The 25,347-nt window shown below is 40.4% G+C and overlaps 1 protein-coding gene across 1 annotated transcript in view; it reads right to left on the reverse strand.

Annotated features, from left to right (window-relative positions):
• The window catches only part of INSC (INSC spindle orientation adaptor protein), a 222,310-nt gene that overhangs the window by 148,508 nt on the left and 48,455 nt on the right, over positions 1–25,347 (reverse strand). Inside the window, exon 2 of the mRNA XM_054024946.1 lies at positions 4,552–4,646. Coding sequence (XP_053880921.1) covers positions 4,552–4,634 — 83 coding nt within the window. The 5' untranslated portion in view covers positions 4,635–4,646. The remainder of the gene's footprint in view (positions 1–4,551; positions 4,647–25,347) is intronic.

The following is a 25,347-nucleotide window of genomic DNA, read 5'->3' on the forward strand; positions in this document are numbered from 1 at the left end:
TAAAGCAGGAGTGAGGATCTCCAACCAGGGGAGGTTACACCCTATGAAATTAAATTGTTTAAATTGAATATAAGCAGATTATCCTCTGTGAGGAGAGCCAAGGCCAGACATAAAGGAGTCTATCTTAGCAGATGAGGTTGAAATGCACAAAATAGGTTTCTTAGGTTTGTTTTTAAATGTAGACAATTTCTCATTATGCATTTTATAACATGAAAGTATGTTTAGGTATTCTGTATTTGCCATGCTAACAACCAATGAGTTGGACATTAAATTAAAGAATCGTGTTATGTCCTCTTTAAATCTCTTGAGCTCATGGTAACGTTTTACGATCCATAAGAAGCTTTGCAAAAAGCCACAAATATGATGGAAAAAGTGTGGCTGCAGCATGAGGTTTAAACAAAAGCTGATCAGCCTTTTGTATTTTACTTCATTACCATGGGAGGGTGGGGGGAGAAATCAATATCTTCCCATACCTCCCTACTTGGAAGAATTCCCTAGAAACATGGAGAGAATTAAAATGCAGTAAAATTTCAGAGAGAAAGACTGATGGAAAATAGTTCCCATCAATTGGGAGTTTTTAAAAGCTAAGCTGAGACATTACAGCAGTGTATCAAGCATATTTAAGGAATATACACCAAAACAAGCTGTATTGAACTGGCCATGACTATCACTCTGAAAATGGCATCTGCATGAAACGTTTTTCTCTATTCCCTTAAAAGAATAGTGTTTCATATTAAACCTAATGATAGTTCTGGAAACCATTTAAACAATGCTAACTGAAAGAGGGATCATTTAAATTTACTTCTAAATGTTTTCTCTCATAAAACTCATATTGGTCACTATGTGTTCTTAACTTAGAGAGATGGAAAATAGGTTTCTATAACAGTGGTTTTGTTTTTCTCTTTTAGTTTTTTTTTGTTTTTTTTGGGGGGGGGGAGGGAGATAAATTATACACTAAGTACTGTATATATCAAACCAGATGTCAATTAGAGAAGATAGGTCTGACAGTATGCTAGAAAACCACTAGTGAGGTGACTCAATACACCAGGGACTTCCCAAACCAAACTGTGATTTCCCACAAAATCATAGTGGAGCGAAAAACAGAGTAAACAATTTAAACAGGACAGGAACACAATTTAAGGGCCTGTCCTGAATTCTTGCACATTCAACATAATTAGTGACTTTAATAGCAGTCAAGGATGCACAAAGATTGGACGTGGTATTCTCTTAAGGATAGAGGATATCAGTACTAAATCGACCATTGTGGAAACAAAATACATTTTAACAAGCGGTCTTACAGACTCCTGGTAGGGTGTTGGGTTATAAAGAGTTCAACTCTTTATAAAATTTATATTTTTGTTAAATGCCTCACAACACAATACAGTGCCACATTTCCTCTTGATTAACACAATTCTCTCCCTCACACACACACACGAATACAAAGCCAGAATCCTGAGACAGGCATGCAAACTAGGCTATCAACTAGTTGTAACAGCCTATTTCTTATTAGTTAACCAAGTGTTATTCTGAAACCTGACTCAGTCCTCATTTAAATACTATTCTATGTTATTCCTTTTACAAGCCCACATCAATTGTTTCACAACTCTGTTTAAATCCCACCCATTAAAGCCATTATATTGTGGTTTTCAAATTGGGAGGACTGTTTTGCACCATCCTTGGACCTTATTGTGCACTCAACCCACACGCATGAGTAAGTAGTACGAGCTGTTTGCCCTCCTCCCCCGCCCGCCCAGTATTTTTCCTTCCCCAATACCAACCCCCTTCTTTCACGTTCTTCTTTCATTTTATGTATGTCTTTTGTGTTACTTTAGCATCCTTTGAAACACTCGCCACTCTTTTGGTCTTGTTATGATTATGATAGACTGCAATCCATTCTCCCTCCTCCATCATACTCTCCCTCTCCTTTTTCTTACCAGAACAAACCTTAATAACAACGTTTAAAGAAACCCAAAAATCAAAACAAAACAAAAAAACCCATACAAGAGATCAGACATTTCTGAAAGTGTAACTGTTTCGGGATTCTTAAACCACCTCTACATTTCGCTCAGCTACCATTAGAGGAGGACAGAGCACTCACTAAGTGGGTGTGGGTTATACAAGAAATATCTGAACAATCATAATTTCATTTTTACTGAAGTTAGGAATGATCAACTACTTCTATAGTTGGGTTTTCAGCAGTCTAAATAGGGTACCATTCATTATGGTGACTTTCATCACTGTGAGCCACTAATCAGATTGTGATACTATAAAGTAATTGAAACGGCTATATTACTGCTACAAATACACTCTGACATTTAAAAAAAAAAAACTTAATTCATGCTCTCTTTATAAGCAACCAAATTGTATGCCCCAAACACCAAACTGCACACATGGAATAGGAGATTTGCTAATAGCTTTGCATAAATGCAACCCAGACTTACATACAAAGAGCTGAGTATGTATGTGTATGTTTTTTTTAAACCTGGAGCCACAAAACCAAATTAACATCAAAGTTTGGATGTTTTGATCCACAGAGAAACTCATTGAGCCAAACCAGAGCAACTGGACTTCAGATATAGTACTCCGTGTTTATCTTCACTCACATGTGTATGACACCTGCAGCCTTTTATTTTATTTGAAGTGAATTTTGTAATGTGGTATTACATCACTGTGGGTTCAGCTCTGGTGGCTACAGTTTCAAGCTTAGAGTGAAAGTCACTTTTGCTACTTGCTTCAGGTTTAGAGTCTTTAGGAACACATAAAAACCAAGGATAGTGACCACACATACATTTCACAAGTTCAAGGGTTGGTCCGTTTTACAAGTTTTATTAAAGTTACAATTAAAGTGATTACAAACATATAGAAATTCTATACAGACTTATGCACAAGTTACAAATATAGTTATACTCACATCCTCCTAGATAGTGTTAGCTGGGTGACCAGAGAGCAAGGGTGAAAAAATTGGGATGGAAGGTGAGGGAGAGGGGGGGTAATAGGCACCTATATAAGACAAAGCCCCAAATATTGGGACTGTCCCTATAAAATCAGGGCATCTGGTCACCTTAAGCATTAGGGTCTGATGGGTCTCATGCATTGGTCATCAGTAGAGGGATGGTTCCTGCAGGAGGTTCCCCACAGAAAGTTTAAATTTTCCTAATCTGGGCACCCTCTTTTTATAATGGTATATGACTATACCTCATTAGCATTTATGCACAGATATACCCTAACTGCAGGGTGCACTGACAGAAAAATGTGACTACTGGGTATCTTGTAAGCAAAAATTTACTCTGTTAATTTTTCGCAATATCATCCATTGGTACGTCTTTTTCCCCGTAATCTTGTGGCATAGGGTCATTCTTTAGTATTTACTTATGTCAAGCATTTCTTAATTCTATGGCCTAATATGACTAAGCTAAAAATCTTACAGGCCTCAGGCTGTAGGCCTTGCATTTCAACCCTACTTACTTACATACCTAATAGACGCATAGACTTTAAGGTCAGAAGGGACCATTATGATCATCTGGTCTGACCCCCTTCATGCTGCAGGCCGCAAGACCCTTCCCTGGACTCTACCGTTGAAGTCCCCAATCCTGTGTTTTAGTGACTTCAATCGGCTGAGACCCTCCTGCTAGTGATCCCTGCCCCATGCTGCGGAGGAAGGCGAAAAACCTCCAGAGGCTCAGCCAATCTACCCTGGAGGAAAATTCCTTCCCGACCCCAAATATGGCGATCAGTAATACCCCGAGCATATAGGCAAGAGTCTCTAGCCTGACCCTTGTTGGCCATTATGCTATTCATGTACCATTGCTTGGTTTTCCTTGGCTACTATGTTTTATCATTAAACCATTCCCTCCATAAACTTATCCAACTTAATCTTAAAACCAGACAGGTCCGTCGCCCCCACCGTTTCCCTCGAAAGGCCGTTCCAATATTTCACCCCTCTGACAGTCAGAAACCTTCATCTAATTTCAAGCCTAAACTTCCCCCCGGCCAGTTTGTATCCATTCGTTCTCGTGTCCACATTAGTACTAAGCTGGAATAATTCCTCTCCCTCCCTTGTATTAACCCCTCTGATATATTTAAAGATAGCAATCATATCCCCCCTCAGCCTTCGCTTTGTCAGACTAAACAACCCAAGCTCCTCTAATCTCTTTTCATACGACAGGTTTTCCATTCCTCTGATCATCTTAGTCGCCCTTCTCTGCACCCGTTCCATAATTATCCCTTCTACTACTGATCTTATATTCCATAATCCTACAATTTAACTCTATTTAGCATACAATAGAGATACATCTCTACCCCGATATAATGCGACCCAATATAATACGAATTCGGATAGAACGCGGTAAAGCAGTGCTCCAGGGGGGCGGGGTTGCGCACTCCAGCGGATCAAAGCAAGTTCGATATAACGCGGTTTCACCCATAAAGCAGTAAGATTTTTTGGTTCCCGAGGACAACGTTATCTCGGGGTAGAGGTGTATTATATATTTTTTAATGTAAATTATAACATCACACAATAAATCACTGGCTACACATTACATCAGCTCTTACCGCTGAACTGGCAGTGGAAGGGAATCTAAGTAGTCATCACCTTGACAAGCCATGCTTCTCAGTCTGTTAGTGTACTTCTTCATAAGCCAGAAAATCTAAAATAAAATAAATAAATCAAAACAGGAGAAAGTCAGACTGATATGGTACAATCAAGTGTCAAACCACTCTTTTGGCATACAGTAATAATATGTAGCAAAATAATCCATTAAGAACAACTCAAAGGGCCGGATTCTCCTCTACACTAAGAATGCTTTGCATCGCTCTGGCAGAGAGTCAGGCCAGAAAGTACATAACATTGTAGAACACATAGGATTACTGTGCTCATGAGATTCTTGTATTATTGCACAGCACAAAGAGTCACTTGTAAGGAACATTATACTAGTATGGGGGCTGTGAAGTGACACAGGGACATTACCCAGCCGCCCCCTTCTCCCTCACAGAAATTACATCCCAGGATCTCCCAGAGGCAGCAGACTCAGATTACAATGCATCAGGCTATTGTGTGAAGGATCAGCTCAGGCAGTATGTTAACACTGTTTTACCAGCATACATAGATATGTACATTTTCATGCATTAAAGGAGTGGGCAGGATAGGCCCCTGATGTCTAATGATAAGTGTTAACATAAGAATGGCCATACTGGATGAGAACAATGGTCCATCTAGCCCAATATCCCATCTTTTGACAGTGACCAATGCCAGCTGCTTCCACAACAGCCTTGCCTATGTTGAGTGCTCCTTTAGCACATTAAATCATCTAGTGACCCCACAAATTGATTGGCTAGATTCCTGCTTCTGATGTACTTAAACAATTTGTTGCTGTTAGTTTGTGTCTTTTGGTAGTTGCTGCTCATATTCTCTTTGGCCTGCCGATTTGTACTTTTACACTTCATTTGCCAGAGTTTATGCTCCTTTCTAATTTCCTCAATAGAATGTATCTTCCAATTTTTAAAGAATGCCTGTTTGCCTCTAACTGCCTTCTTTACTCTGATGTTCAGCCATGGTGGCATGTTTTTGGTCTGCTTTTTTATTTGGGATATACGTTCAAATTTGAGCCTCTATTATGGTGTTTTTGAAAACTTTTCATGCCGTTTGCAGGCATTTCACTCATGACTGTTCCTTTTAATTTCCATTTAACTAGATTTAACTAGCTTCCTCATTTTTGTATAGTTCCCTTTTTGAAGTTAAATGCTATTGTGATTAGCTTCTTTAGTATTCCTTCCCTCCCTGCCACATTCACCACTTTGATGATATCCTGTGTGCCACTTGTGGGTTCGAGGTCTAGCTGCTCCAAGAAGCAGTCATTTATGTGGTTTAGAACTTTTAGCTCTGCATCACGTCCTAAGGTGACATGTACCCAGTCGATATGGAGATACTTGAAATTCATCATTATTGAGTTCTATTTTTATAGTCTCTCTAGGCTCCCTCAGCATTTCATAATCACCATACTGGTCAAGTGGTCGGTAGTATATCTGTACTGTTATACTCTTATTATTCAAGCATGGAATTTCTACCCATAAAATCTCTGTGGTATAGTTTGAGTCATTTAAGATTTTTACTATATTCAATGTAATGCTTTCACATATAGTGCCACTCCCCCACCAGCATGAACTACTCTATTATATTTTGTACCCTGATATTACCATGTCCCATTGATCATCATCATTCCATCAAGTTTCTGTGATGTCTATTAGATCAGTATCCTTATTTAATACCAGTTATTCAAGTTCACCCATCTTACTATTTAGACTTCTTGCATTAGTTGTCTGCCTTCATGTGATGACTGGGACTCTTCATTTGACTGTTTCTCTTCAGCCCCTACCTGTACTTTATAAACTTCTATCCTTTCCTCTTTATTAGGATATAGAGAATCCCCATTAATAGGCCCTCCCCTAAGGGATGTCTCTATCCAAACTACATGCTCCTCAGCACCTGTCAGCTTTCCCCCAGCCCTTAGTTTAAAAAATTCCTCTCTGAGCTTTTTGATTCTAAATGCCATCAATCTGCTTCCATTTTGGTTTAAGTGGAGCCCATCTATCCTGTATAGGCTCCTCCTTCCTCAAAAGTTTCCCAGTTCCTAATAAACCTAAATCCTTCCTCCAAACATCATCATGTCATCCACACATTGAGACTCTGTGGCTCTGCCTATCTTAAATGTGGAACTGGAAGCACTTCAGAGAATGAACCATGGGAGTCCTGGACTTTAATCTCTTACCTAGCGGCCTAAATTGGACTCTAGGCCCTGTGCCCTACCTTTCCCTATTTCATGGGTACCTAGGTGTACCATGATCACCAGCTTCTCCCCAGCTACGTTCTCTCTAAAGTTCGCGCCTGGGCGACCGCACAAGAGGGAACGTAGGGCCACACACCTAATTACTGGAGCCACGCAGGCATGGCTCCACTAATTAGGTGCCTTCTGGACCCTGGAGAGGACGTGGAAGGTGAGGTGGTGGGGGAAATAGGGAGTGGGTGGGGTCAGGTGGGGGTGGGGACTAAGTTTGGGGCATCCCTCCCAGCCCCAGCTGGTCTGTGCGTGGCAGTCAAGGAGAGACACAATTCTGTTCCAGCCCCAGCGGGGCTGTGCGGGCTGGGAGAGACGAGAGTCCCAGGATGCTGCTGCAGGGAGAGAGAGCTGGGGGGAGTCCTCTCTCCCCACTGTAGCCCTGGGGCAGCCTGTCCCCAAACCCCTCATCCCCAGCCCTACCCCAGAGCCTGCACCCCCCAGCCAGAGCCCTCACCCCAACCCTGAGCCCCCTTCCACATTCCGAACCCATCGGCCCCACCGCCACCACATGAATTTTGTTATGTGCACCAATATGGAGATTATGTGTGAGGGAAAAATTAGAGGGAACACTGCCCACAGCACTGCACATTAGTCTATCTAGATACCTCGACAGATCCGCAACCTTCACACCAGGCAGGCAATTTACCCTGTGGTTCTATTGGTTATCAAACCCCCCATTACTATTACCTGTCTCTTCCTGGGTTCCCTCTCCAGGAGGGTATCCTCCATACAGAGGATACCATGACATAATCTGAAAGGAGGATCCCAACTATGAGATCGTTTCCCTCCATTACAGTCTGATGGTCTCCTTCCCCAAGACTTTCATCCACCTCAACAGCGCAGAGGCTGTCAGATGTGGGTGGACCAATGTATTGCGTCCTGGAAAATCTCCTCTATGTACCTCTCAGTGCCCTTTAGTTCCTCCAGTTCAGCCACTCTGGCCTCAAGAGCCCATACTTGGTTTCTGAGGATCATGAGCTGCTTGCACCAAATGCACATGTTACCTGCCCACAAGGCAGGTAATCATGTATTCAGTGCAATAAACTGGATAGCCTCCACTCTGCTGCTGGACTTCTACCTGCATTATTTTTACTCTTGTACCTTTTTTCTGTTTGTTTTGGTGAGGAGCATTTGCTGGTGTAAGTTTAGATAATGTTCGGTGTATCTGGCTCTGTTGAGAGGGAGTTGAGTGCCCTCGCTCAACTCCCTCGCAACACTCCCATTTACTGCTCCTGGTCACTAGCTCCTCTAGTCACTTAAGAGATGGCTTTTGAAATCCCTGTTCTCCCTAAGTAACCCCTCCTCCCCAGTTAAAGGCTCCTGAAGGGACGAAGGGCCAAAGACTCATTAAGAAGGTGTCAGCCTTGCTTAGCAGGCCACTAGGCTCAGCACATGCCCTCTTTCCCCCCCCCCCCCCACATAGAAGAGCCTATTTGAGGTGACAGGGAGTGAAGGAGAATGGTGGTCAGAAGGAGCAGGGGTGAAGATTGGTGGATTGGGGCGGGGCGGTGGGGGAACAATATGAAACGGATGCATTTTCTGAGATGTGCCAGGGAAGGATATGGAATTGGTGGCTTTTGGTCAGGTAGAAAACATTTTACCTAAGGCATGTCATATGTATTCACAAACTAACACAGAACATTTGAAAAGATCCCCTAGTGGAATTTTGGCAGCACATCAACTGGTTATTGGTTATGCTCTGTAAATGAAGTTCAGATGGCGTTTACAAAACTTGCCACTCCAAATTGCTCTTAATTGACGTTAAGTGTGGGCCTCAACCTCTTTCCTAACAAACTGATCTCATTCCTAATGCATTTCCTTGCTTTATACAGGATTTGTATGTCAAAATCCACAAATATAGTCCTGTGTAAATAAAAGTTATAGCCAAAGTAATTCACATACTTCATCCAATAATACCCAATACCACAGATTGTTTGGGAAACTTCCACACACACACACTCACACACTTTTTTCTGGAAATAATGAGTTCACTTTTAAAAGATGTATCTAGCAAAGGAATATACTGCAAATAGAATAGCATAAAACAATTAGTGGTTTAACTATTATTGAATACTCTGATTTTAAAGAATTGCCAGTCTGAAGAAGTTCCATCTTAAAACAAGATTGCTTAAAGCTTAATAAATTGCCCCTACGTTGCTCATGCATATTAAAACAAATCTCTTCTGAGATATGTCTTGACTTGGGAAACAGGATTAGTGAAGTCTTTTCGACATTAGGGTTGGGATGTGAAGTGCCAGACTACCCCTTCCACTGGGCTGTGGCTAAATGCTTAATTCAAGCCTTAATAAAAATGCATACATGGGTCATGATTTGATGTGACAAGCTACAGTTCTTTGGCAGGCAGGAAATTCTACAATCTATGAGTAATGAGTTGAACACATGTGAGTGATACTCATACTTCCATACAAACGGAGTGTTGAGAATCCTGTGGGCAAGCTGTATATTCTGCCACCTACAATGTAGTCTGTCCCATCACAATGTGAATGGCTCTTAGCTGCGCTTTTGTCAAAAATTATCCATCCAAACTGGTTTTTCAAAGGAAAATTGGGTTTTCCACTCAACACATTTTTGCTGAAAGCATCTGCTCGCCCAGGAAAGTTTAATCTTTTCAACAAAAAATGAAGACTCAAGAATTGGAACGTTTTTGGTTTATGGCTAAAAATCTAAATGGCTTGGTTTTATTCAAAAGTCAAAATGTTTCCACTCAGAAATGCCACTACAGTGCCTCCTGACAGGAGTAGGTTGAGTCCTCATGCGTTCATTCTCCTCCACTGCTCAGGCTCCCTGACTGGACTACATTTCCCATGAAGAAACATGGTCTCACCTTTTGCTAGCTCACTATAGTGCTTCATGGGAGTCCCGAGGCTGTGGTGCATCATGGGTGATGAAGTCCAGCTGGGAAGCCTGACCCACAGAAGACAATGGGAGCTTGAGGCACCCAAACTACACCTCCCATGTGACACCACGGTACCATTTCCCAATCCAAATCTTTGGGGATTTGATTTCATTAAAAAGTTAAAAATATTTTTGAAGTTTTCCCACTTGGGCGGGATGGGGGGAGGAGGAACCATTCTGACCAGCTCTAATCAGCATTCCTAAAGGCAACATCTCCTAAAATGGATGGCATTGTCAATATGCCCTAAAGCCATAACCAGAGAGCCTTTAGCATATCTAATATTTAATCTTATACATTAAACACTCTAATCAAGACCAAAAAATCTTCCTCCCCCACCCCACCCCCCTTAAATCTTGTTTGAACTAGAAAACGCTAGACAACAGGCACCAAAAGGGTACAGATGAAGTGGTACTAGCAAAAATGTATGTACGCATTATCTACCATGTCAAGAACACATGCTGTGAGGCTATTTCTCTGAAAGGCTGAAACACATTCTCAGGGCAACTTGTGCTGCCTCTGCTGTGCTTGCACTGTTGATGTCTTGGCTTTTTCTGTAGCTACATTGAGAAATTGTTTCCTCTCAGAGTCGTCAATCCAGCACTTTTCACTAATATTAAAAATTCAACTTAAAAATCTCTCTCTCTCTCTCACACACATACACACACACACACACACACACACACAGGTCCTTCCTGGGGAGATTTTTCATAACACTCACAATTGCTGGTCTGCAAGCACTGCCTGAAGTCCCATTTCAACACTTTTTCTCCCCAAAGTCCATTTGAAAGTTGCTCTTGTGATTTTTTTTGATCTATTCATAATTACCACCAAAGAAAAAGACGGCACCACACACATATCCCACCTGTATGAAAATCTTTGTGATATTAACAGATGTGCTGCCACTTTTTATGAATAAGTTAAGTAGTTACTGAAAGTTAATATTTCATTAAGGCAAAATTAGAATGCTACTAGAAATAAAACCATTTAAGTACCTAGCAGTCTTTTTGAAAAGGTCCTATAAATGCTTATATTCTTAATCTAATTATTTTTATTTGTCTCATTGGTCATGTTTATATTGATAATAGGTTATCATAGTAGGAGCAAATTTCTAAGCACCTTAATAGCTGTGTATATGACACCCATCTGTCAACTTGGGATTCAGTGGTGCTTTAAGATTTATTATAAACAAATTGTAGAGTTTTCTATTTTTTATTTTAAAGATCTTTTGTCTTTATCAACCATTGTAGAATAATCTGTCCTGTGGATATAATCAGCTGGATGAAAATAATTTAGCCCCACTTTCATTAGTATCCTGCTACACTGTTGTTTTTAAATAAATAAATAAATAAAAGATTCATGGAGAGTCTCTCCACTTTGCTACTACTAATACTAGAAACATTGAAAATTAGAGGTTTTACTGGAGGCACTTATAACCACCATAGTATGGTATAACTCCTGTCCATGTAACATCTGGTGATACTAAGGTCCTGGCTCAGGAAATCACTTAAGCACGTGTTTAAATTCAGCAACTTCAATGGGACTTAAACATCTGCTTAAGTGCTTTCCTGAAGCAGTAAAACCTGTAATTTTCAGTGTTTCTAATATTAATAGCAAAGTGGAGATGCATTCCACAAATCTTGTTTTCAAAAAACATTAAATCTACAGCAGGATACTTAGGAAACTTTTTACTTCATACACTCATTCAGGCTTAAATCAAAGGCCTACTGAAGTCAACAGGAGGCTTTCTATTGACTGCAACGGGCATTGGGTCAGGCAATGAGGACTGGTCAACATGCAAATTTGCACCAAAACTTAACCAGTTGTAATTCACACCATTTGTTATTTCAGCACATGTCTGGGTGTGGACACTTATTTCACAGTCAAAGTACAGGGAGTCCTCAGACTTACGACACAATTCGTTCCTCAAAATTGCGTTGTAGGTCGAAATGTTGTAAGTCAAAACCGCTTTTCCCATAGGAATCAATGGTACGAAGGGGGGATTGGTTCCTGAACCAAGGCCTGATACACTATTTTCACCATAATAACCCAAATTTTTGTACTAAATGAATTATAGATGACTAATGTTGCAACATCAGTGTATTTACTGTACACTGAATTTGTAAACAGCATTCAAACAAACAAACTCACATATGCTGCTCAGAATGCCGGCAACATAGGCTCAGAAGCCAGGGAGACGGCACACATGCTGCGCCTCAGCCAATCATTGTTCAAGCTTTCTTCTTGGCTCCTGGCCCTGGGCTCAGTCAATCAAAAACAAGCGGCAACACTACCCGGCAGCAAGCTACCCTGCTGCCTCAAAGCCAATCAGAAGTGACCCCTTCCAGCTCCATACCAGTATAAACGCAACCAGGAAGTGATTTCAAGCGACCTTTATGCAAATTGAGCATCTTAAAGGCAAAACAAGCATTGTAGGGGCAAAACGGGCAGTCAATTGAAAAGTGCTGTAGGTGGCATCCGATGTAAGTCGGGCATCGCAAGTCTGAGGACTCCCTGTAAAAGTAAAAGATTGACTTACCGACTTAAGCAACACTGAAATAGGACACTTGGATTTTGAAATAAGACTTGTGCTGAAATAAGAAATGGTGTGAATTACAACCGGTGTAGTTATTTCAGCGCAACAGTGTGTGTAGATGCGACCTCAGATATATTCTTTTTGTGTCATTTGCCATTCCTTTTATCATGTCAGTGCCAAACATTTTAAGACACGGTTTCGTCATGTTTATTAACAGATGGGAATATGAAGATCACAAGCCACATTTCATTCCCATCAAACACTTGTCAGCCAAAGTCTTTTCAAAGGAAAAAAGACTATTATGAAAAAGAAAACGATATAAACAGCACATACAAATCACCCACAAAAACTCAATCATCAATTAAAGACTTGGCCTTCTAGTCTTGTGCTTGCAGAGCGACAGGTAGCTTGTTTGCACTAAGGCATTCAGGCCCTGATATAGTGAAGAGATGCAGCCACAGAAAGCCAAATACAGCTTTCTGATTCAAGGTTACCCAGCCCACACGAACATTAAAGCTGGAGCACCAGTGGAGAAATAGGCATAGGGGAGAAAAGCTCTACCCCACCCAACACACTCTACTTCCCCTTATGCTAGGGGTTTGCTGGTGGCTACTGTAGGAGGCAACTATGCAACCTCTACCAGTTCTATGGCAGCAGAGATTTCCCTATACAATGGAAATTCTCTGTTGGGAATATCTGGCCATTTAGCACTGTGTAGCAGCTTACACAGCACCAAGTGGCTTTAGCAGACCAGAGATGTCAGCACTCTGTCTCCTACACTACAGGTAGAGCAAAAACAGGAGGGGAAAATTATTTTCACTCAATAACTTGCAGCACATCACATCTCCCAGTATAAGTTCTCTCTCCATCATGCAATATTTATGCCAAGGTTAGAAATACAATTTTGCTAGTGTGAGTATCCCAACATAAGCTAATGTTGATAAATATAGTGCATTAAGTTGATTACCATGAGATTAATCTTGTTCTAAAATAGCTGATAAGCTAGAACTAGGAATCATGGCTTTTTTGCAAATGATTGAATTACTGTTTTGGTCCTTCAGAAGAGAGATGCCAAATAACTTCACCATTAACATTAGCTGATAAACAACAGTATTCAAGAGAGAAGATGGAAAAGTAAAGGCTTTCAGTATGGCAGTCTCCCAACTTGAAACACTGAGGGATCAACTAGAAACTTAGAAAGAATCTAATAGTCTAGATTCCATTTTAGAAAAAAAAGACTATAGAAATGTAATCAGGTCCTGATTTTGCCAGAAGCTGGGAAATGGGCTACAGGGGACGGATCACTTGATGGTTACTTGTTCTGTTCATTCCCTCTGGGGCACCTGGCATTGGTCATTGTTGGAAAACAGGATACTGGGCTAGAGGGATCTTTGGTCTGACTCAATATGGCCACTCTTATGTTCTTATGTCACAGTTATGGCAGAGAGTTCCTCAAACTGAAATAGTTGTGACTCATTTAGTCCTATTAATGCTGGCCTTAAGAAAGTTCTCCCCTCTCAAAAGGATGTGCTGGAAAGTGGAGGTACTGAAATTGATACAATTAAGTGCCATTTCTGAAATCACAATGCCAGGACATCCGCCCTTCTGAAGACCTAAATCAGAAGGCAAGTCCATGAACTCCAGTGTTAGCTGTAACCTCAACACCATAACTTGCACATTAAAAAAGAGTATTTTAAAATAGAGCATCATTCTTCATTTTCAGAGAGAACAATTTTTTCACCCTCAGTTATTAATATCCTTGGATTTGTAGGAAGCCAGTCTCATAAATAGCCTGGCTAACCTGGGGATAATAAGCCTTCATCCACAGCTGAGTCATTGTAGACCAGATATCATTTGATTAATCAGAATGGTTGTTCCATCATAATAAAGGAAAAATCCCAAAGAGTGTCTGTCCTCCTTTTATACTACCAAAAATCTGGGAATCATTAGTCACTATTCTTCTGATACACAGAAGATCTGCTAATGGAATGCCACAAATCAAATTAAGGGCAGTATTGTGAGAGTACTTATGTTCTGTTAGTTTGTGTAAGTTAGTCAGAGAGGTGGAGGAAAGTATATATGCATTCTGTCCTCTGTAACAATAGGTAGGATTCATCACTGGTCTTTTCTACTGTCCACTTCAAGACTCAAAATGCTAATACTGGCTAATACTGTTCGTACCAGTTTTATACTGGTGTGAATCCATTTACTTCAATGGAGTTATTCCTCATTTACACCAGTGAAAGCAAAAACAGAATAAGTCAGTTTGTGAGCCCACAAAATATGAAGAGGAATAAAATCAAGAACAAACAAGAAAAACTTGAGGGTCCACCAGAAGGTGTGCTGAAATGGTATAGTGATGGGGGCCACACAAGAACATGGATATATACACAGATACTCCCTGGAATGCAAAAAACACTTTTAAAGTAAACTTAGATCTTTAGCAGTATTAATTACTTTCAGAACCAATAACCAAGCTTGCACTGGCCTTGGCAACATTACAAGTCAATCTCTGCATAAAGATTAACTATTCCTCTACAATGGCAGTGTACCTTTTGGGGGCACAACACATTTCTCCCACCTCTCTCCTGCACCATGCATATTTCTTCTGGATTGCCTCTATTTCTTTCATCACATGCCTCTTGAGTTTCTGATCTTATACCAAACTTGTAGCAAGCAGTTTTGGACTCTTCATTGATTGACATACCACCATTCCAATGTCAAATGGAGAAATGAACACTATTTGATGATGTTCTGCACGGTTAGTTCTGTGTTTGGGGTTCTGAATTGGATATTTTCTTCTGAGGACTCAAAGAAAGAAGAGAGGCAGAGAAAATCCAGCACTACAGAAACAGCTCATCCTGCTAATTACATACAGGAAACAAATACCTCCAGATCCTGCACTGGGTTGAGAAGTGCAATATCAACAAACCCAAGCATTAGAAAAACAGTAGTGAAGCAGACCCCCCAAAAAAGTAATAATATTGGCCTAAAAGTAATGAGGTTTTAAATAATAAGTTTGGATTCTTTATATTTGCCTTCTGGTTTTTGAGCCTTTACAGGGCTCTCGCTTCACATTTTCTAGTTTTTCCACTGCAACCACAAGGTTTTCACTTTTTTAAAAAAAGTGAAAGTTGAGAGGCTCATGCTGCCTCTTGATTCCAGCCATGGGACATTAAGGAAAAGCAGCAAATATCATGAAAATCTCAATAAAATTGAGAAAGTGAGAGTGAAGGCCCAGATTGCCTGACCCAACATAATAAACTAAGCCCATGTCTATAGATATTGCAGATGGAAAAAAGGCCTGTCATCTCATCTAGTCAGTTCCTTTGCCAGCACACAATTTTTCCTTTCCATATAGCTTCTACTAATTCACTAAGTTTAGGTTTAAATGTCTCTATAATAGGCTTTCCAGATATTAAATATATTTTAATACAGTAAGAAACAGGGAAGGGTGTGACTTCTTCCATATTGCATCTTTTTATCCAAGCAAAACATTTTGAGACAAAGAGCCAGAGCCTAAACCTCACATACATACACTGCAAAACTTCCAGTAAATTCAGCTTCCTCCCTTGGCATTTTTAGCTCATTACTCAGAGAGATCTCCTCTACTGGGAGGGGTACACACATTTATAAAATATACAGCAGCGGGGTGGGGGGGGGAAGAAATGATTAGCAGCCATGTTTCTAGTAATTAACATTTCAGTGACAAAGAATTTACTTTTGCGGTTCAGTATCAAATAAGAAATAGATTGCCACTTGCTGCTGCATTTGTTTTTTTTTTAAGTGCTGAATAATCACTGCATTAAAGTGTTTATTAGTTTTCATACCTATACTAATATAGGTTGGTCTCAGAAAGTGCTGAGATGTGCAACTTTTTCTAGCAACACACTGCCTTTTTTGATTGATTGACTGTATAATGCTTTCCTCTTTCTCTCTTAATGGAAGAATATAAGTATGTTCGTTTGACATCACCTCTTTCAATAATGATTCCCAACACTAAAGCTCAAAATGAGGGCAACCCTACTTTGAAAGATGGCTTCTTACTTTGAAAGAGGTTCATGCTAAGCAGCAGGTATATGCACCCCATTTCTCTCAGCTGAAGTTTGCAAACTGTCAATCTTCTGACTTGGGTTATGTTTTCTGTCATAAAAATTCCCAGAGATATGGCTGGATAGCAGAATTTAGGTCTGATCTATAAAATATTAGGTGCTGTCTACCCTCAACTGACATGGAAATCAAAAGGAGCTGAGGATAAAGAGTACCTCATAGGAAACACTGAGCTGACAAATTCAGATCCCTCATTTGTACTGGAATAACTTATACAGAATGATTTATAGTGAGAAACAGTATTAGAAACATGGTCACTTAAGGTTAAATTAGAATATTTAGCCAGAGCTCTAAGTAGGAACCCCAAACATTTGCAGCTTGTCCCCTCAGCACATGCACTCTGCCTGGAGCGGGGAGGGACCATGCTCCACTTGGACACCCTCTTCAGGACAATGTGAAATGTCTGAAGTTCAGGGACTGCAATTCTCCCTGATCATTGTGTAGGGTGCACAAGAAAGGAAGGGGGAGGATGGATCCTTGCACCCTCCCTGACAGATATCAGTGAAAAGGCAGGGACAACCACTCGGGAGAAGTGAAGGACTGGCAATGCCTGGGTTCTATTTCCACCTCTGTCACTGAGTGACTGCACATAAGTCTGTTTAGCCTCTCACCCCTTCTCTGTTTAGACTGTAAACCCTTTGGGTCAGGGACGGTCTCTTCCATGTATGTATATATGTATGGCACCTCCCCCAGTGTAGCCCAATTTCATTGTAATATAAATAAAAATGGACATATACACGTTAGTTCACATTTTACACCTCTGATTTTCTTCTAGGAATCAACAGAATATTGTCCTTATAATTAACCTGTTGCTGATATGAGATTCCTAAACTAAAACTGAATTATCTAAATAGCACTAAGGCTAGGTCTACACTACCCGCCTGAATCGGCGGGTAGAAATCGATCTCTCGGGGATTGAATTATCACGTCTCGTCGGGACGCGACAATCGATCCCCAAATCGACGCTCTTACTCCACCAGCGGAGGTGGGAGTAAGCGCCGTCAACGGGGAGCCGTGGAAGTCGATTTTGCCGCCGTCCTCACAGCGGGGTAAGTCGGCTCCGATAGGTCGAATTCAGCTATGCTATTTGCGTAGCTGAATTTGCATATCTTAAATCGACACCCCCCCCCCCCCCGTAGTCCCGTAGTGAAGACCTGCCCTAAGTAGCTCAATGAGTATTTTTAATATGGCTTTATTGATGTTGTGGTAAAGTCACTGAAGTGCCCACAACTTTTTATGCAATAACGAACTTTAGAGGAACTGAGATAAAGAAATTAAATGACTTCCCCCCAGAATTACACAAGAAGCTTGTGAAAGGCAGGAACTGAAACTAAATTCTCCTGAATCTCCTATACCTTAGCTGCAAGACTAGCCTCTTTCTCAGCATAAATATGGATGGCAGAATCAGGCCCTACGTGAACTGCTCACTACCTGCAAAGCAAAGAGGATAGGAATGCCCCTGCATCTCTCCACAGAAAGGGGATCATGCATAATCAGAAGATTTCAGCTCACTTAATACCAGCTGCTGTTCTTCACCGATGCTGTCTGAAAGATATCCTTCCTGATTACATTCTGAAAATGATCTGACATTTAAGACAGATTTTTAAAAGATGAAAAAATAATACTATATTAATTCAGGTCACAGTCCCCCTAAACCCCCACCACCACAGTCTTTATTGGAAGTATCACATGGTATTGCATGGTAAATAGTGGTGGCATTTTAAAAATATTTGCAAGCTATCACAAATATTTTCATTTTGCAGCATTAATATCCGATTGCTCCTTTTTGACATTAGCTTGAAAACTCTTGAAATAAGTCTCAGACCAAATACTGACACATCCACCTAAAACTTAATGTGGTAAGGAAGACCAGCTGGAGGGCTAAAAGCAGTTTCCTGTATCAATAGAATAGGTTGTTTGCATCCAGCAATAATCTCCAGTGCCTGTGTTGTTGGTTTTATTTATTCTTCTTTTCAGTGTGGAAAAGCGAGGGGGGGGGGGAAAACAACAACAACAACAACCAGGGACTTTCTTCATAAGTTAATAAGGAAGAAAATATACAATCAGTGTCAAAAGTTACCTTCTGCTAATAAGACATTTCAGCTGAATATGGAGGAATCAGTTTTAATGACAAGAGGAAACCAGTTCAATCAAGACACTGAAGTGACATGTATCGAGAGCCTCCAAAGCTCAAAATCTTAGTTCATGGCCTAGGAAATGAAAATGATAGCTGCCTTCAATACTGACATGATGCTTTTTTTAGTTGTAAGAGGCCATCACTGGCAGTACTTATTACCACAAAAGATACTAGATATAGTTGAGCCAAAGAATGGCAGGTTCATATGAATAAACTAACTAGTCATTTTTTAAACGAAACACACAGCTATATTCTCCAGTGCAGGCCTCAACATATGAGAAAGCAAAAATCATGAATCACCCCTCTCCCCCTGCAAAAAAAAAAAAAAATCATGATTGGATTAAAAAAATCATATGAGTTTCAAGGAGAATACTTTTTTTTTTTTTTTTTTAAATAACCACCTTTGGTTTCTTAGCCTTTATGGTGCACTGAGGTCATACTTTCAAGCTTTTCTCTCAGGGCCGGTGCAACCCATTAGGTGACCTAGGCGGTCACCTAGAGCACTAGCATTTGGGGGGCGGTATTTCGGGTCCTTCAGCGGCGACCGCATCTTCGGCCACCCCGGTCGTCGTCGGCATTTAGGCGGAGGGAGCTGGGGCAGGGGGGCGCGGGGAGGGCCACCTGCAGCAAGTGGGGGGGGCAGCACACAGGGGAACTCCCCGCGCCAGCTCACCTCTGCTCCGCCTCCTCCCCTGAGCACGCTCTGCTTCTCTCCCTCCCAGGCTTGCAGTGCCAAACAGCTTATTGGCGCCACAAGCCTGGGAGGCGGGAGAAGTGGAGCGGCGACGGCATGCTCGGGGAGGAGGCGGAGCTGAGGTGAGCTAGGGCGGGGAGCTGCCGCACAGCTCCCTGGGCCGGGGGGAGGCACCTCAGGGTGGAGGGGGGGGAGCTGCTGTGGGGGGAGAGGGGCGCCTCAGGGCGGAGAGCTACCACAGGGCTCGGGGGGGCGGGGGCACGCCTAGGGTGCAAAACATCCTTGCACCCGCCCTGTTTTCTCCACAACCATGAGAGCTAGAAACTTTACATTTTGTTTAAAAAGTGAAAGCTCAGGTTCTTGCCTAATGAAGTTCCTCCAGGCGCTGGAGTATTAAGATAAAAAAAAACAAAAAACAAAAAAAAAAAACACCAAATGTTGCAAGACTTGTGACTAAATCTCAGAGACCACAACATTGGGGTCATCAGGAGTTTTAGCTTTGTACATTTGCAACACCACCACTAACCCAGTACGTTTGGACTTGGGAACTTTTAAGCCACCAAGTTTTTAACTTCAGTTTTATAAAAACTGCAGTAGACAATGGAAGAAACACATGTGCACTCTATCTTTATTCCTTCTTTGGCTGCAGGCACTCTTACTCTGTTAATACAACAAATGGCTAGCAATGCAGATATACCATGAAGCAGGAATGGATATTCAGCTCCTCATTCCCTTTAAGATCCTTCCTCCTAATGCTAAAAGAACCTGGAGATGTATCTGATATCTATTTCCATTAGAGCTGTCAAGCGATTAAAAAAATTACTCGTGATTAATCGCACTGTTAAACAATAGAATACCATTATTTAAATATTTTTGGATGTTTTCTACATTTTCAAATATGAAGTGTACAGTGCTCACTTTATATTTATTTTTGATTAAATATATGCACTGTAAAAAACAAAAGAAATAGCATTTTTCAATTCACTTCATACAAGTACTGTAGTGCAATCTATCATGAAAGTTGAACTTAAAAATATAGAATATACAAAAAATAACTGCATTCAAAAATAAAACAATGTAAAATTTTAGAGCCTACAAGTCCACCCAATCCTATTTCTTGTTCAGCCAATCGCTCAGACAAACAAGTTTGTTTACATTTTCAGGAGATAATGTTGCCCACTTAATGTGCTAAAGATTCATATGTCCCTTTGTGCTTCAACCACCATTCCAGCGGACATATGCCCATGCTGATGACGGGTTCTGCTCGATAACAATCCAAAGCAGTGCGGACCGACGCATGTTCATTTTCATCATCTGAGTCAGATGCCACCAGCAGAAGATTGATTTTCTTTTTTGGTGTTCAGGTTCTGTAGTTTCTGCATTGGAGTGTTGCTCTTTTAAGACTTCTGAAAGCATGCTCCATGCCTTGTCCCTCAGATTTTGAAAGGCACTTCAGATTCTTAAATCTTGGGTCGAGTGCTATAGCTATCTTTAGAAATCTCACATTGGTACCTTCTTTGTGTTTTGTCAAAGCTGCAGCGAAAGTGTTGTTAAAATGAACATGTGCTGAGTCATCATCCAAGACTATAATAACATGAAATATATGGCAGAATGTGGGTAAAATAGAGCTGGCGACATACAATTCTACCCCAAGGAGTTCAGTCACAAATTTAATTAACGCATTTTTTTTTAAACGAGCATCATCAGCATGGAAGCATGTCCTCCGGAATGGTGGCCGAAGCATGAAGGGGCATACAGATGTTTAGCATATCTGGCACGTAAATACCTTGAGAACGCTTGTTCTCACTTTCTGGTGACATTGTAAATAAGAAGTGGGCAGCATTATCTCCCATAAATGTAAACAAATGTGTTTGTCTTAGCAATTGGCTGAATGAGAAGAAGGACTGAGTGGAGTTGTAGGCTCTAAAATTTTACATTGTTTTATTTTTGAATGCAGTTTTTTTTATATAATTCTATATTTGTAAGTTGAACTTTCATGATAGATTGCACTACAGTACTTGTATGAAGTGAATTGAAAAATACTATTTCTTTTATCATTTTTAGAGTGCAAATATTTGTAATCAAAAATATAAAGTGAGCAGTGTACACTTCATATTCTGTGTTGTAATTGAAATCAATATATTTGAAAATTTAGAAAAACCTCCAAAGATATTTAATGAATTTCAATTGGTAGTCTATTGTTTAACAGTGTGATTAAAAATTAGATTAATTTTTTTAATCACAATTAATTTGTTGTGTTAATCGTGATTAATCGACAACCCTAATTTCCATATTCACTTCTACAGGTATAAAGTGCTCGTGCTGCATACTTGCAAAAAAACCAACTTTCTTAGTAGGGATTCTTCACTGGAGAAATTGATTTTGTCAGCAAGTTCCAATATAAACACCCCCTAACCTTGCCTTACAGGATGCCATATTGAAATGTGAAATAGCAAAATGAATGTAGTTGTACACAAAGTTGTTCTCTTAGGTTGGGAAAAACATGACAATTCACAGGCATCCAATGGCAGGGTAAAGAAGAAAAAGCAGACCAGATTAGTGAATCTGCTTGAGAACATATGAATGTACATGTTTGAGCCCAGAGCTAACATTTAAATGCTATTTTTATTTCTTGGCCATTTCATTTATTAATTTAATTAACCTCTCCATCAGAGAGCTTGTAAGCAAAACTGACATTTCCTAGTTGTTATAACTCTACTTTATATAAAGTATATGACTTCATTTATATTTTTAAGTCCCTGCCAAAGAGTTAGATCCTCAGGCACTCCACCTCCTTTGTCCTTCACAAGGTAGTGCACAGGGACCTTATCTACTAGTTCTCCATGTTTGTTAAAGTCTGCTTTTTTGAAGCCCATCGTCTTCATTCTGTGGCTTTCACTCCATTCTCTCATTAAAATATGAAATCAGTTCATAGTTATTTTCACTTCCACCCAATAGCATGGTGGAATATTTAATAGGATAGTTTCAAGTAAAAGGTCCACAATGTGCCTCACTCATAACACTGCTCTACAGCCAAAATGCTTCTGAAATAAATGTAGTCAAACTTTACTAATTCTGGGTCACTGAGAACAAAAATGATGCTTAAAATTGTTGATTGGCTCTAGTTTGCAAGATATTCTATTGGGTCAGTATATACGACCCTTGACTTGGGAATGGCGGAGGATAAGTGAGTTATAACGGGAAGGGATCTCAATTTAAACCAGAAATGACTAAAATACATCTTTGACTGGATCGATGAATAAATCTATGACTGGGTTTGGACAGTACTTGCTTTTTAGGCAAAACAATGAATGATGCAATCTGAAGCTGGTATTGCATCATACATGATGTGAATTGCATTATGTTATTCCTAGAAGTCATGGATGATGCAATCATAACGAAGCTTACATCACTCTGCTGAACAAATTGCCCTATATCAGCTCTAGAAATCATACAGTGTCGTGCTCTCTTATTTGTCAGTGTTTGATTTTGCAAAAGGACACATTTCTGTTTAGCCAAAGTGAGCAGAGATGCCTCGTACTTGTGTGAACAGTGCAGATAACTTCTGCTATGTTTGTGGTGAAGTGACTTTTGCATCACAAAAGCACAGTATAACCACTATGGTTAAGAAAGCCTATCACCTTTATTTTGGCTGCAAAATTGGAGATCGGGACAAGAGGTGGGCTCCACACATATGCTGCAACACTTGTGCAACAAATCTTCGCCAGTGGTTGAACAGGAAAAGGAAATCTATGCCTTTTGCAGTGCCAATGATTTGGAGAGAGCCAACAGATCATGCCAGCAAATGTTACTTCTTCATGGTGCCTCCAGTTGGGAAAGGTGTGTCAAAGAAGAAAAAGTGGACTGTGCATTATCCAAACATTCCATCAGCTATAAGTCCAGTGCCCCACGGAGAAGGACTGCTGGTTCCTGATGCACCAGATTCACTCACTTGAGTCAGACGAGGAAGAGGAAGAGGATGAAACTTCTGGTCCTGAACCATCAATGTCACAGGACCCACATTTTCTCCCATCCTCCTCCTCTGAACCTCATAACCTCATAACACACGGTGAACTGAATGACCTTGTCAGGGATTTGGAACTACCCAAGAGTAAGGCAGAGCTGTTGGGCTCCAGACTACAGCAGTGGAATCTCCTGGCAGGTGATGTTAGGGTTTCCATGTTCTGTGAAAGTCAAAAGGATCTTGTCCCATTCTTCTTCATGGAAGGTGATCTTGTAGCCTGCAACAACATCGATGGTGTGATGGCAGCCCTCAACATCGTTCACGATCCAGATGAGTGGAGACTGTTCATTGATTCATCGAAGACGGTCTTAAAGCTGTTTTACTGCATAATGGCAATGTTTTGCCATCAATTCCAGTTGGTCATGCAGTCCATATGAAGGAAACCTATGACAACATGAAATAACTTTTGAGTTGCATAAACTATGACCAGCATCAGTGGCAGCTTTGTGGCGATTTGAAGGTTGTTGCTCTCTTGCTTGATCTGCAGACTGGATAGACAAAGTACTGCTGTTTTCTCTGTGAATGGGATAGTCGTGCAAGAGATTCCCACTACATCAAGAAAGATTGGCCACTCCGACAGTCATTGGAGCCTGGGAGGAAAACTGTTCAGCATCCACCACTTGTTGAATCAAGGAAGATTTTGTTACCACCCTTACGCATCAAGATGGGTCTGATGAAGAACTTTGTCAAGGCCATTGACAAAACACAAGCAGCTTTCAAGTACCTCCGTGGAAAATTTCCAAGGTTAAGTGAAGCTAAGATAAAGGAAGGTGTCTTTGGTGGTCCTCAGATTCGTGAACTTCTTTGAGATGATGCATTTGACCATGCACTGCGTGGCAAGGAAAAGACGGCATGGAAAGCCTTCCAGTTAGTGGCAATAAATTTTCTCAGAAACAACAAGGCAGACCACTACAGGTTGTTGGTGGAAAACCTCCTCAAGGCATACAAAAGCCTTGGTTGCAACATGTCACTAAAGATACATTTTTTGCACTCTCCTCTAGATTTTTTTCCACCAAACAGTGGAGCAGTGAGCGACAAGCACGGCGAGCAATTTCACCAGGACATTGCAACAATGGAGAGATGCTATCAGGGCAAATGGAGCCCATCAATGCTTGCAGACTATTGCTGGACGGTGACAAGAGATGCTCCATTTAATGAATACAAGAAACAAGCCAAGAAGCGCCGAGTAGACACGGAATAGGACTAAACTATGTACATAATAGTTTTTTGCCTTTTGTTTCATAATAAATTTTATTTATATAACCCTTTTGCTGATTTTTAAAGTGTTACATAAACAGGACAGGTGAAATATTATCATGTAAAGCAACCATAAACACATGAAAAGACTTAGGTTTACAATTTATGATTAAAACTCTACTATCTACACAATATACATAGACATAAAATGTAAAAACTTAAATATCTTAGAAACAGTAGCCAATCAGTTGTTTTACTTGTCATATTTGAATTCAGCACATCAAAATACATAATAAATAGCACATTTTATCTCTGAAGCAGACGACTTCTGAAAAATTGTAGACCAGTGTAATTGTTATAAGTTATTGTGTTGACTCCCCAGCGTATCTAGATTTAAAAACAAAAACAAAACAAAACACACAACCTTTGGTCCCTAGTTTAAAGATAAAAGAATAATCAGAAGTGCAACTGATTAAATCTAGAAGTCATTATTCCATTTTACTCAGTCCTCACTCATGCAAAATTTCCATGGACTTAAATGTTTTTTGCCTCACTAAAAGCTTCAAGATTTACCCCATTGTGCATATGGGACTGGTAATATTTTCAGCTGTCACATGGTATTTCTGGTCCTTACTGATTTAAAAAAAAACAAAAAACAGAAAGACAGCTATGACCTGTAAAGCCTAGCAAAAAAGAGAATATCCTTAATCTGAAGAAAACATTAAAGCTACTGCAGTGGTAAACGTAAATCAGTTCTGAGACTCAGCCATCTAACTGTCCATTAAAATAGCAAAAACTGATTCTTCTTTTAATTAAAATGCCCTCTAAAAGAGAGCCAAAGAAAGAGGTAAGCATTACTCATAATGCAACTACTAGTCAGAGCTTTTGACTCATGACTCATC

This window comes from Malaclemys terrapin, chromosome 4, assembly GCF_027887155.1.
Source record: "Malaclemys terrapin pileata isolate rMalTer1 chromosome 4, rMalTer1.hap1, whole genome shotgun sequence".
NCBI lineage: Eukaryota > Metazoa > Chordata > Testudines > Emydidae > Malaclemys > Malaclemys terrapin.